The 14,700-nt window shown below is 39.2% G+C and overlaps 1 protein-coding gene across 1 annotated transcript in view; it reads right to left on the bottom strand.

Moving 5' to 3' along the window:
• Positions 1-6,796: 6,796 nt before the first annotated feature.
• Positions 6,797-14,700, bottom strand: part of kcnk17 (potassium channel, subfamily K, member 17) — a 45,713-nt gene continuing 37,809 nt past the window's right edge. Inside the window, exon 5 of the mRNA XM_014126547.1 lies at positions 6,797-7,008. Coding sequence (XP_013982022.1) covers positions 6,797-7,008 — 212 coding nt within the window. The remainder of the gene's footprint in view (positions 7,009-14,700) is intronic.

The raw sequence follows: 14,700 nt of genomic DNA, 5'->3' as shown, positions 1-14,700 counted from the left end.
TTGTTCAGGGACACATTATTCTATTTCTCTTAGTCACATGTCTGTGGAACTTGTTCAGTTTATGTCTCAGTTGTTGAGTCTTGTTATGTTCATACAAATATTTACACATGTTAAGTTTGCTGAAAATAAACGCAGTTGACAGTGAGAGGACGTTTCTTTTTTTGCTGAGTTTATTAAGCAAACCAGACGGAACGATTTTCTTTTTTTTTTTACAGATAGCCGGGAGCACACAATTTACAAATGAAGTATTCATGCTTAGTGAGTCTGCCAGATCAGAAGCAGCAGGGATGACCAGGGATGTTCTCTTGATGTGTGTGAATTTGACATTTTCCTGTCCTGCTAAGCATTTGAAATGTATGGAGTAAAAAGTACATTATTTTCTTCAGGAATATAGTGGAGTAAAAGTATAAATAGTAAAGTAAAGTACAAATATCCCCAAAAACTATTTAAGTAGTACTTTAAAGTATTTTTACTTAAGTACTTTACACCACTGACTACAGCACAAAATGAACAGAGCATTCTTGCATTCCACTTCATATCAAGAGGCTGTCGCTGTCAAAAAGGCCTCATGCGGTAAACAGTTGGCATACAGTTGACTGTTTAAATTTTAAAAATAAAGTATTAAAATATTGTTGATATTGATATCTTCAAATGGTGTACATTTAATGCATGTATCAATTGTGAAAATATATGTTCAGGTTTTAAGCCTGTGAAAAATGTAGCATAAATCATGGAAAGATATGAATATGATGGTGATATTAATAATAATCTGTATAATTCGGAAAATATAATCAGCCGGGGGCTAGTAATTTACTGTAACATACGTGACTTGAAAATGTGTCGTAGTAAAATAAGTAAAATATGTAATTCATTCATATCATTCATGAGCATCTTTCCACATACATTCAACGCACATGTGTTTAACTGTTGGACAGATTAGTCAGTAAACAATAAGTAGACCCTCAGAGTTGAGGACTGACCGGTCAACCAAATGGGCAATATCAAACCGGGACATTTATAATACAACAACAACAAAAAAGTTGGACACAAAAAACGTCTGTAGGCTACCGGCAAGCGTAAAGGTTGCTTACGTGTTCTAAAAACAAACACAATATTTACAGGAATCCCTATTAGAAAACATCAAAATACCCTATCAATATTTATATGAATATTTGATGCCGTTGATTAGTGACTTTCAAAGTATTTTCAACAACCTCCGTTCTCAAAATGTTTGTATCTCTGAGGTCCAAATTGTACTACCGAGTGGGCAAATACAGTTGAAGTCGGAAGTTTACATACACTTAGGTTGGAATCATTAAAACTCGTTTTTAAACCACTCCACAAATTTCTTGTTAATTAACAAACTACAGTTTTGGAAAGTCGGTTAGGACATCTACTTTGTGCATGACACAAGTAATTTTTCCAACAAATGTTTCCAGACAGATTATTTAACATATAATTCACTGTATCACAATTCCAGTGGGTCAGAAGTTTACATGCACTAAGTTGACTGTGCCTTTAAACAACTTGGAAAATTCCAGAAAATGATGTCATGGCTTTAGAATCTTCTGTTAAACTAATTGACGACGTTTGAGTCAATTGGAGGTGTACCTGTGGATGTATTTCAAGGCCTACCTTCAAACTCAGTGCCTCTTTGCTTGACATCATGGGAAAATCAAAAGAAATCAGCCAAGACCTCAGAAAAAAATGGTAAACCTCCGCAAGTCTGGTTCATCCTTGGGAGCAATTTCCAAACGCCTGAAGGTACCACGTTCATCTGTACAAACAAAAGTATGCAAGTATAAACACCATGGGACCACACAGCCATCATACCGCTCAGGAAGGAGAAGCGCTCTGTCTCCTAGAGATGAACGTACTTTGGTGCGAAAAGTGCAAATCAATCCCAGAGCAACAGCAAAGGGCCTTGTGAAGATGCTGGAGGAAACAGGTACAAAAGTATCTATATCCACATTAAAACGAGTCCTATAATCGACATAACCTGAAAGGCCACTCAGCAAGGAAGAAGCCACTGCTCCAAAACCGCCATAAAAAAACCAGACTACGGTTTGCAACTGCACATGGGGACAAAGATTGTACTTTTTGGAGAAATGCCTTCTGGTGTGATGAAACAAAAATAGAACTGTTTGGCCATAATGACCATCATTATATTTGGAGGAAAAAGGGGGAAGCTTGCAAGCTGAAGGACACCATCCCAACCGTGAAGCACAGGGGTGGCAGCATCATGTTGTGTGGGTGCTTTGCTGCAGGAGGGACTGGTGCACTTCAAAAAATAGATGCCATCATGAGGGAGGAAAATTATGTGGATATATTGAAGCAACATCTCAGACATCAGTCAGGAAGTTAAAGCTTGGTCGCAAATCGGTCTTCCAAATGGACAATGACCCCAAGCATACATCCAAAGTTGTGGGAAATTGGCTTAAGGACAACAAAGTCAAGGTATTGGAGTGGCCAGCCCTGACCTCAATCCTATAGAAGATTTGTGGGCAGAACTGAAAAAGCGTGTGCGAGCAAGGAGGCCTACAAACCTGACTCAGTTACACCAGCTCTGTCAGGAGGAATGGGCCAATATTCACCCAACTTATTGTGGGAAGCTTGTGGAAGGCTACCCGAAACGGGTTAAACAATTTAAAGGCAATGCTACAAATACTAATTGACTGTATGTAAACTTCTGACCCACTGGGAATGTGATGAAAGAAATAAAAGCTGAAATAAATCATTCTCTCTACTATTATTCTGACATTTCACATTCTTAAAATAAAGTGGTGATCCTGACTGACCTAAGACAGGGAATTCTTACTAGGATTAAATGTCAGGAATTGTGAAAAACTGAGTTTAAATGTATTTGGCTAAGGTGTATGTCAAATTCCAACTTCAACTGTATGTGTGGTCAGGGGGGTGAGGGAAGCACTATGACTAAAAAGGGCAAAAGAGCGAGAACCAAAAAGTCAGGTTGACCTACAACATTTTTCACAGAAGACACTAGTGGACTTGTGGGCCATTTATAAGGTTTGACCCAATATTCTCAATGGACTTTAGTCCCAAAGCTCTCCTGGCCAAGTCAATCATATTGATAAGCATGAAGTATCATGCCACAAAGTTACAAGTTACAAGCTGAACTGAATTAGTTTCAAAAAGCTTCTCTGGAATTTGTTCCAGTGTCAAATGTTAGAAAATTGGATATCAATGAATCTAAAACTTGTTCACACTAGTGCTCTTTAGGGAAGGCATATTTGTATGTTCTTTTGAGATGTACAAGAACTAAGGAAAGTTTGGATTCATTTTTCAAATTACTCTGAGTAATCAGAGTGCAGTAAACCCCAGAAAATCTAACATAAGCAAATGGCAGTATTTTGGGGTCCACACTATGTTCCCTCAGCCCTATGTTCCCTCAGCTCTATGTTCCCTTAACTCTATATTTCCTAAACCTATGTTCCTTCAGCCCTATGTCCATCAGTACCCACTAAACCAATTTCAATCAAAATGAGCACAAATGCTTATTGTTATAAGGTTACAAAATGCTGATTATTTTAGCTCCTACATATGTAAAGATATATATGGGACCTACTGCACATGTTCAATCACTGTCACCTTGACCTTTTGTCAATATTTCAGCAGCCCGAATTGCATTTTCTGAGATGTTTTATCTCAGCATCTACTCAAGTAATTTTTTATAATGATTGGCTTAAATACACTGTATGTAAAATGATATGGCCTATAACCCATTGAAATATTGAACCATTGGTGACCGGAAACACATTTAGAGTTGAATAAGTGTTTATTTATCTTTGCATTTACCGAAGCTATTTCAATCTTATTTGACATAAATAAGCAAGGCCATTGGACAGACAAAGAACTTCAAAAGAATAATGTCCTTGGCAGAAGGTCAAAATGAAATGTATATTCCAGGTAATGACCTGGCCTGACCATCACGTTTATTGAAATATGATGTGTTACAATAAACATACATCTGCTATTGATGGTCCTTATTTATTTAATCATGCAACAGTTGATCAACTCACCACCCTTACAAAAATGTATTTGTTGCGGCAAACATCCTGCAAATTTGCCACAGAATGTTGCCAGAAGTTTGCAAATGTTTGCCACTAGTGGGGAATCTGTGGCAAACCTTTGGCAATAATAATATTTATTGCCACTAGTTGCAAACAGTTTACCAGAAGCCGTTTCTGGTAAACACATGAGTTCCAAGGCCAGTAACCGTTGACAACCAATCATGGGATTACAAAAATATGTTGAAAAATGGAAACCAATCTATATTGCTAGCTACCCACCAAAGTTGCCCGGTGAGTGTCTAACTTATTTAAACTTCCTAAAATAACAATGTTAGCTAATTGATGCTTAGTTACCAATGTCATGTTTTATGAGCCTTGTTTGAGTGAAACACATTTTGTTGATACCAGTTTTAATCTGTCAACGGCACTGACTGGCTACCGCTTTGCTAGCTAGCCAACGTTAGCTATCATATTTTTTACAATTCATGTGATAGCTAGCTAGCTAACTAATGGTTTGCCTAAACACTATTTAGGTGAATACAGTATGTTGCTGTCTATTAATATCAATATGTTAAAGTTGCAATAATATAAGCTGACTTGACATCAAACCAAAACTGATGGATACCCTTCCCCTACCCGTGGTGTTGGAAGAGGCTGTATTGGAAGGAGGATGCATCAACACTTTGGAAAGATGTTTGTGGTGCACTCACTCATAACACTATTCTTGAGTGACAAATGAGTGTATCATCTTGAAGCTTGATAAGATGCATGTATTATTCTCATAAATGTAGCCCATACAATCTTTCTTTGTAACAATTAGATCTTTCATTGCTTTAAACTAGTAGCTAGCTCATCTTGATCATGTATAGTTCCTTCTCTCCTTCTAGAAGCAATCAGTTACAAGGCAAAAAGACAGATTGAGGCCTTCAATCAATCTGAGGACAGAGAAATATGTGCTCATCTGGTAAAGGATCTTGCATATATAGCTTTGAGATGTAAATTAACAATAATTAATTTTGGAAAAATAATATGAATTGCCATATTAGGCATAACTCAACTTGATGTTGCTTTTCCTACACCCTAGCCTTACACACCTGAGTCAGGAAAAAGAGACAACTAGTAGACATCTGTTACTAATGATGAAGTCCCCAGTCTAGATTTAATATCATAATTAGTTGATTAGTTTGAATCAATTGTGCTGAGGCTTGGCTGGAGAAAAATCTTGTATTATTTGGCTCTCTAGGAACAGTTGTCCACACATGTAAAGGTAGATTTAGTAAGGCTAAGTCCCAGCTTATGCTAGCTCCATTGTTTGTTTATATAGCATTTATACAAGGCAGGAACTTTGTTTCCTTCATGAGAAATATATAGAATGTCAGTTTCCATGAGAAGCATAGCAACATCAAGGCAACTTTGTAACAGCTGACTATTTAGTATATTTAGTACATTTAGTATGTTTAGTTTAGTTTATTTGTGAGAAGCAAGTTAATTTAAAGTTATATGTGATTTGGTTTATGTAGATACAACATTTAAATGTTGTTAACCCAAAGTAACCAAAAAACAGATCTAATTTGCATATTCAAACTTTGCAGCAAACAGTAGAATGTTTGCCACAAGTTTCACAGAATTGTTTGCCCGAAGTTCACAACTCGCCGCAACAGTTTGCCACAAAACGAATTTGTATGTATGAGCTTGCCGCAAATTTGCAGCAAATTGGCCAAAGGTTTGCCACAACTGTTTTCCAGAAGGCTGTTTTTTTGGTAAGGGCAAAATACCTGTGTACATCATGGGTGTGAAGAATATATGCTATGTGAAATATTTCTTATCACATAACATCAAGTTTTTGTCTATAATGGCCCTCTCTTCCATTTCCCCCCCCTCTTAAACAGGGGTATATTCTGTGTCATCTCTCATGGACAGACTACATTAACATAAATGGTACAGTAGATCTGTCATGATACAATGGCATGCGTGAGATAATGAGCAGCATTAGTTCCGGAGCTTTGGACAAATCACGATTTTGCAGATGATAGCATCTTTTGAATTTCATAAGGGGAGGGGATTTTGGCCTATAGACATGCCCGTTACTTTCAAAGAGAGTGGGTGGAGCTCTTCATTCTGATTCCAATCCTTTTTCTATCTCTTCTCTTAACACATATGGACCCAGAACTTAATCGAGCATCTGACAAAGTATGCAATACTTTAGTTATGGGTTAAGCAAGATTACATTCTGTGCAGACCCAAAAATACTCAATATTGAGAGAATTTCAAAAATGTCTCTTCCTCTCATTTCCTCTCAGTTGCTGATCCCTCGTTTAGAAGATAAAACTGAGGGAACATGGGGCTGAGGGAACATAGAGCTGAGGGAACATAGAGCTGAGGGAACATAGAGCTGAGGGAACATAGGACTGAGAAAAACATTGGGCTGATGGAACATAGGGCTGAGGGAGCATGGGGCTGAGGGAACATAGACATGGTCCCAGTATGTTTGCATTAACATTTAGCACTACCAGAAGAACTGCCAACCCATTGCTGCTCATCATGATCCCCTGCTTGCTTCATATTCTATCCCAGGTCTGACCCACTGCTAGTTTCCCCTAAGTGCAGATCTAGAATCTTCTTCCCTTCCCTCAATCCTAACCCCAATTCTAGCCATTAATGAGGAAAATGCGAAACTGACCCTAAGATTAGCGTCTAGTTGCAACCACCTCTTTCTTTGTCTGGATGACATCACCAACAGTTTTTTTATTTTCTCTTTATTTCTTTTAACCGTCCACCGGGGGCTCCTTGACCTCATCCACCGGTCCTGCGTTGCTAGGTTCCTCAGGGCTCCACCAGTGTTTGAGGTGGGTGTTGAGCCGCTCCAGGATGTCGCTGGTGTGGTTGATGACTAGGGCCAACCAGGCCAGGCCGAAGAAGATCCAGGACGCCATGAGGATGCTGTACCACTCTGGATAGTACCGGTCGGGGTTACTGTCTATAGAACCGAGCAGAAAATGTGAACAAAACAAAATATTCAGCAACTCTTGGAAGACAATATATATTGACTTGACAGACACTTTGGGTTTATTATTAAAACCAAGGTGTTTCAGCCTATAGCCTTCAACAGGGTATTAGTGGTGAAGCAGCACAAACATGGCCTGACCACTGTGATAAGATGGCATCGTAACCTCATTTGTGTGGTATTTGATAACAACTCTACTGAAGTCATTATCAGATAGGTTGTCTCATGTGATTAAGCAAGGTAAAGTAAACATTTTTTTGTTGCCTAAATGTATTTAGGAATTACATAATAAAATGCTAGTTAAATAATAAATACCACATGTTTGTCTTTCAATTTCTTTAGGATTCTTTGAAACAAGCGTTTGAGTAAACATGTGTGTGCTAGTGCTAGCTCATAAAACACACAAGTAAGCCCACACATGCATGTCAAAAACACATCAAACACGTGAAGAACATCTCACATGGACACATGCATTTTCATGCTTTCCACACTGTTATGAATGTAAAAGCATGGTGCTTGCAACACAAGAGTAATGGGTAGCTTTTTATGAGCAGCTCAACTCTATCTACCACTAATAAATAGGCTATTGCCTATTAGAGAAGATGATGTTAATTAGGGATAGCCCCCTTTTTTAAAATTTTCGCCTAAATGACATACCCAAATCTAACTGCCTGTAGCTCAGGCCCTGAAGCAAGGATATGCATTATCTTGGTACCATTTGAAAGGAAACACTTTGACGTTTGTGGAAATGTGAATTGAATGTGGGAGAATATAACACAATTGATCTGGTAGAAGAAAATACCACCATCTTTGAAATGCAAGAGAAAGGTCACAATTATAGCCATCACTCTGGTTGTAATTCCGATAGTGTCCACAAGATGGCAGAAGTGTATATGCAACGTTTCAGATGGATAACTTGAAGTATGACTGAACCTCAAGACTTTTAGTGTGAAATCCCCAGGTACATTTGGGCAAATCGTGAAGGAGATGTTCACATTCACATTCCATTTTTCTGCAAGAATATCGTCACATCTGTATGCTTGGACTTTGATTTAGCTTTCCAAGTATTAGTAGCCATATTATAAGTTCAACATTTGCAAAACAACCCGTTTTCATAACTTATCATTTTTGTCCAAAATGAAAAGGCATGCTGTCGTACAAGGTTAGTAGCTACAATTTACGCCATATACATGGTTTCCGGATACTCCCATAAAGCCCAGGTCAATGGCTATCTAGCTGGCTTTGTTTGACTGCGATTGGTGCTTATTTGACAAAGATACAGTCGTTCAAGTAATGGCCGCCAGCGTCATCGGCGTGCCATGAAGGCGTCGCTCTCTGACCAAATATGATGTCCTATAGGATATACTACACCCCTAATGAAATAGTGAAGTCTTGTTACCTTCTAGGATCTCTGAGGAATAGATACAAATGTAATTTGACTCCATGAAACAATGTTTAGGGTGAGATTCTCACAGATTCCTTTCTTTGCAAATTGAACGAGTGGAAATACAAAATCGATCATGCATGATATATGGGCCTTTTTAGGATATGAAAAATGATTTTATCTAACAAAATGACACTTCATGGTATCTCTGGGACCCTTTGGATGATAAATCAGAGCAAGATTTCAGAATGTAAGTACACATTTCACCTTCAGAGATGAATTTATCAAACCTATCGCTGTGAAAAAAGTGTTTTGTTGTTAGGAGCTCTCCTCAAACAATAGCATGGCATTTTTTTCACAGTAATAGCTACTGTAAATTGGACAGTGCAGTTATATTAACAATAATTTAAGCTTTCAGCCGATATAAGACACTTATATGTACCGACATTTGTTGTTTCTCTAAAATCTGCTATCTTGACATAACCCGCTGCATGAATTACAACTGTCCCGTTGACAGGACGCCGATCCTTAAGAAGATTTATTAACAAACTGTAGCATAGAATGTTAGTCCCATGTTTTATGAGCTAAAATAAAAGATCCCATAAATGTTTCATACACGCATTCCTTCTTTGCCAAGATAATCCATCCACCTGACAGGTGTGGCATATCAAGAAGCTGATTAAACAGCATGATCATTATACAGGTATTTGTATTCGTGTGTATTATGGATCCCCATTACTCTTCCTGGGGTCCAGCAAAAAATTAAGACAGTAATATAAACTATATATACAAAAGTATGTGGACACCTGTTCACATTTGTGGATTTGGCTATTACAGCCATACCCGTTGCTGACAGGTGTATAAAATCGAGCACACAGCCATGCAATATCAATTGACAATCATTGGCAGTAGAAAGACCTTACTTTCTAGAGCTCAGTGACTTTTAACATGGCACCATCATAGGATGCCACCTTTCCAACAAGTCAGTTTGTCAAATTTCTGCCCTGGTAGATCTGCCCCGGTCAACTGTAAATGCTGTTATTCTGAAGTGGAAACATCTAGGAGCAACAACGGCTCAGCCGCGAAGTGGATGGCCACACAAGCTCCGGGGAGTGCTGAAGTGCGTAGCATGTAAAAATTGTCTGCACTAAGTTGCAACACTCACTAACGAGTTCCAAACAGCCTCTGGAAGCAACTTCAGCACAATAACTATTTGTCTGGAGCTTCAAGAAATGGGTTTCCATGGCTGAGCAGCCGCACACAGGCCTAAGATCACCATGTGAAATGCCAAGCATCAGCTGGAGTGGTGTAAAGCATACCGCAATTGGATTCTGAAGCAGTGGAAACGCGTTCTCTGGAGTGATGAATCACGGTTCACCAACTGGCAGTCCGACGGACAAATCTGGGTTTGGCGGATGCCAGGAGAATGCTACCTGCCCCAATCCATAGTGTCAACTATAACGTTTGCTGGAGGAGGAATAATGGTCCAGGGCTGTTTTTCATTGGTTGAGGCTAGGCCGCTTAGTTCCAGTGAAGGGAGATCTTAACATTACAGCATACATTCTAGACAATTCTGTGTTTTTAACTTTATGGCAACAGTTTGAGGAAGGCCCTTTTCTGTTTCAGCATGACAAATCCCCCATGCACAAAGCGAGGTCCATACAGGAATGGTTTGTTGAGATCGATGTGGAAAAACTTGATTCGCCTGCACAGAGCCTTGACATCAACCCCATTGAACACCTTTGGGATGAATTGGAATGCCGACCGCGAGCCAGGCCTAATTGCCCATCAGTACCGACCTAACTAATGGTCTTGTCGCTGAATGGAAGCGAGTCCCTTCAGCAATGTTCCAACATCTAGTGGAAAGCCTTCCAGAAGAGTGGAGCTTGCCATAGCAGAAAATGGGGGACCAACTCCATTTTAATGCCCATGATTTTGGAATGAGATTTTCGACACGCATGTGTCCACATACTTTTGGTCATGTAGTGTATATGTGACCCATTTCAGGAAAATAGGCATATGTCGCTGGTCACTACTTCACAGGATAGCCATGTGAACTTTCATGTGCCTTAATAACAAACTTGCATGCCATCTGTAAATACAAATAAAATTGTTAAATTACGAGCCTAGTTGGTTTAGCCACAGAAAAAGTAAGCAACCTTCCCGCTAGCCATGACTGGCTGAGATAATGAGTGGGCTGGACATGCCGAGAGATGAGTTTGGATTGGTCGGCCATATAGAATGCTTCTGTCAATTTGAGCTGGTCAGTATATTTAGGTAATCCTGTCTAACACATCTTTTTTTTAAATGTATCGGGGAGTAAAACTGCATAACTGTTGCTCTCCACTTTCTGGAAGACCAAGTTTTGAAATCAGTGGAATTCGAGTATGATAGCTAGAGAGATGGAGAAAACACCTTTCTCCAGATTACATCTTCAAACTAAGGGCAACCATGGCATCTGACAGGAGACGTGTCCTTCCGTGAATGATGTATACGGGTAAAAGTGTCTAGCTAGCTACATTTTCAGATATTACACGTTTCTAATTTTGACAGAAACTGGTTTCATTTCAAGTGTACTGTTAGCAGGCTGGCTCGCTAGCTAACGTTACGTGTATGATCTTATTATTCATATCTCAGAGCCATTTGCTTGGCTAGCTATAGCCTAATTTTAGCTAGATAATATTGAACCTGGTTGGTTAGCTACCTTCTGATTCACGCAGAGTAGTAACGTCATGAGTTGGGATTATGGTTCATTGTTTACCTAGCTAGCTAACGTTAGCTGGCTGGCTCGCTAGCTAACATTACATGTATGATCTTATTATTCATATCTCAGAGCCAATTGCTTGGCTAGCTATAGACTAATTTTAGCTAGCTAACATTGAACCTGGTTGTTTAGCTACCTGCAGATTTATGCAGGGTAGTAATGTCATGAGTTGGGATTATATTCTTTACCTAGCTAGCTAGCTAACATTAGCTGGCTGGCTTGCTAGCTAATGTTACGTGCATGATCTTATTATTCGTATCTCCTAGCCATTTGCTTGGCTAGCTATAGCCTAATGTTAGCAAGCTAACGTTGAACCAGGTTGGTTAGCTACCTGCAGATTCATGCAAGGGAGTAACGTCATGAGTTGGGATTATGGTTCATTGTTTACCTAGCTAGCTAGCTACATGTCTTAACAAAAGACTCCACTATGCAAGTAACCATTTCAGGTACGTTCATAAATTCAGTCTGGCCATCTACTCCAATTTCAGAGCACATTCGTGAATTTAATTACGTTTTTTTTTGCAGACGTTTACTGACACCGGCCATATTCAACGGGTGTTGAGCATTCGTAAATTCATCAGTTATCCATATTCAACGGGTGTTGAGCATTCGTAAATTCATCAGTTATTCAGAATAACTGATGAATTTACGAATGCTCAACACCCGTTGAATATGGATAACTGATGTCAGTAAACGTCTGCAAAAAAGCGCAATTAAATTGATGCCACAGCACAGTTACAGTCACCAACACTCTGGATAACATGAAAACAGCCTAACCAGCTCTGCTAGGGCAAGTAAAATGGTCAGTTAGCTTGCGTGCTTGACTGCCGTTGTGAGGTCAGAACGTTTGGATCAACCCTACTCATCAGCCAGTGCTCTCTGAACGCTCCGAGAGCGAAACGTTCTGAATTTACGAATGGACAATTTGACAGCACAGTTGCAGTCACCAACGCTCTGGATAACATAACAGCCTAACCAGCTCTGCTAGGGCAGGTAATATTCAGTGAGCTGTTCTCTCATTTGTATCTGGAGGTAGCTAGCAATTTAACATGGGTGCTTGACTGCTGTTGTTAGTACAGAACGCTCAGATCAACCCTTAAGGAGATGGGTGGGGCTAAAGCTTAAGAGGGTGTGAACAATGTTGAATGGGTGTAGACAAAGAAGGGCTCTCCAGTAGTAGTACCAAAACATTCAAAGGTCATTTTCTCAAAAGTGAGATTACAAGTTTATCAATTTTCAAAGCATAATTACTTTTATTGAGTTTTTATCTAATATAACAAACACAATTTCAAATGTTAACCGATTTGAGCCGGTTGGTCACATATTATAATACAATTTAAATAAAAATGTAATAAAAAAATACATTTTACAACAGATTTCACAATACAGTAAGTGTGTGCCCTCTGGCCAATACTCTACTACGACACACAATCAGGTGTACGTGTGTGTATAGTTTGTATGGGTGTGTTTGTACCTGTGTGTGTGACACTTCACAGTTCTAACTGTTCCATAAAGGTGTATTTTTATCAGTTTTTTAAATCAGAGTTTACTGCTTGTGTGAGTTACTTGATGTACAATAGAGTTCCGTGTAGCCATGTCTCTGTGTAGTACTCTGTGCATCCCATAGTCTGTTCTGGAATTTGGGAGATTGAAGAGACCCCTTGTGGCAAGTCTTGTTGGGTATGATGGGTGTGCGCTAGTATTTTAAACATACAGCTAGGTGCATTCAACATGTTAATACTTCTTACAAAAACAAGTAGTGATGAAGTCAATCTGTCCTCTACTTTAAGCCATGAGTGATTGACATGTATATTATTCATGTTAACTCTACGTGTATATTTTAGGGACAGCCGTGCTTGTAATTTTCCTAAGTCCCTCTTTGTGGCACCTGACCACACGACTTGGCATTAGTAATTACAAGATTTAGTTGAGGTTTAGGGTTTAGTGAATGATTTGTCCTAAATAAAATGCTTTTAGTTTTTGAAATATTTAGGACTGACTTATTTCTTACCACTCATTCTGAAACTGACTACAGGTCATTGTTAAGTGTTGCTGTGATTTCACTCGTTGTAGTAGCTGACGTGTATAATGTTGAGTCATCCACATACAGTACCAGTCAAAAGTTTGGACACACCTACTCATTCAATATTTTGACTATTTTCTAAATTGTAGAATAACAGTGAAGACATCAAAACTATGAAATAACACATATGGAATCATGTAGTTGTGCGCGGGCACACGGGAGACTGGGGTTCAATTCCCCCTTGTAAATAATAACTTGTTCTTAAAGGGCATTGCACTAATAATGGCGCTGACTAAGGAAACATTCCTACTGTTCTAGCAAGTAGCTGGACAGTAGATTTGCCTAGATGGAGGGTAGGGGGAGAATTCTATCATCAAATGTATTTCTATGTTAAGTATTATTATTTTTATGTATCACATCCGACCGTGATTGGGAGTCCCATAGGGCAGCGCACAATTGGCCCCGAGTTTCTCTCCCTCTAAAAACATAAATAAATGTTTTGGCCTTTACAAATATTATTTTGGCCTTTATTCAGATTACAATCGCTCACTTTTGTTTTTTTTGAAAATGAAATAGCCTCCAAAATATTGTTATATATTATCAAGTTGATGGCACTGTCATATAGCCGGCACCTACATAAAGCTGAGTGACTCGCTCCTTCATGGCTTTGGATCAAAATAAATAAGTACCAGCATTCTTTCTGATAGTCTTTAATAAATACATGTTTTGGTTATCCTGACTTGGACACCATGTACAGTATTATAATAGCACATTATGGGCTATTAGCAGGACAATATACCTTTATCAACACCTCTCTGTATTTTGATTCTTTGTGGATGGGGCATCCCCAGTGGCGCAGCTGTCTAAGTCACCACATCGCAATGCAAAATGCTTTGCAACAGATACTCGTGCCAGACCGCCACCGGGAGACCCATGAGGTGGCTTTTGGTTTTAATGTAGAATCCTCCAATCCTCTATATGTAATTACTGGCTGAGATACACGTCATATTTTTCGATATACTGTAGGTCTACCGTAGGTGACATTTAAAGTCCTCGGCCACTAGGAGCACCGCTTCTGGATGAGCATTTTCTTGTTTGCTGTTGAGCGCGGTCAAGCGGTCAAGTGCCAGCATCGGTCTGTGGTGGTAAATAGACGGCTACGAATAACATAGATGAGAACTCTGTTGGTAGATAGTGTGGTCTTCAGCTTATCTTAAGGTACTCTACCTCAGGCGAGCAATACCACGAGACTTCTTTAATAATAGACATCGCGCACCTCTCGTCTTATCAGACGTAGCTTCTCTGTTCTGCCTGTGCATGGAAAATCCCGCCAGCTCTATATTATCCGTGTCGTCGTTCAGCCACAACTCGGTGAATCATAATATATTACAGTTTTAAATGTCCTGTTGGTAAGATAATCTTGATCGTAGGTCATCAATTTTATTTTCCAATGATTGCATGTTAGCCAATAGAACGGATGTCAGTGGGAGTTTA

The sequence above is a fragment of the Salmo salar genome, chromosome ssa11, assembly GCF_905237065.1.
Source record: "Salmo salar chromosome ssa11, Ssal_v3.1, whole genome shotgun sequence".
Lineage (NCBI taxonomy): Eukaryota > Metazoa > Chordata > Actinopteri > Salmoniformes > Salmonidae > Salmo > Salmo salar.
The sequence above is the reverse complement of the archived record's forward strand: the minus strand, read 5'-3'. Positions and strand labels throughout refer to the sequence as shown.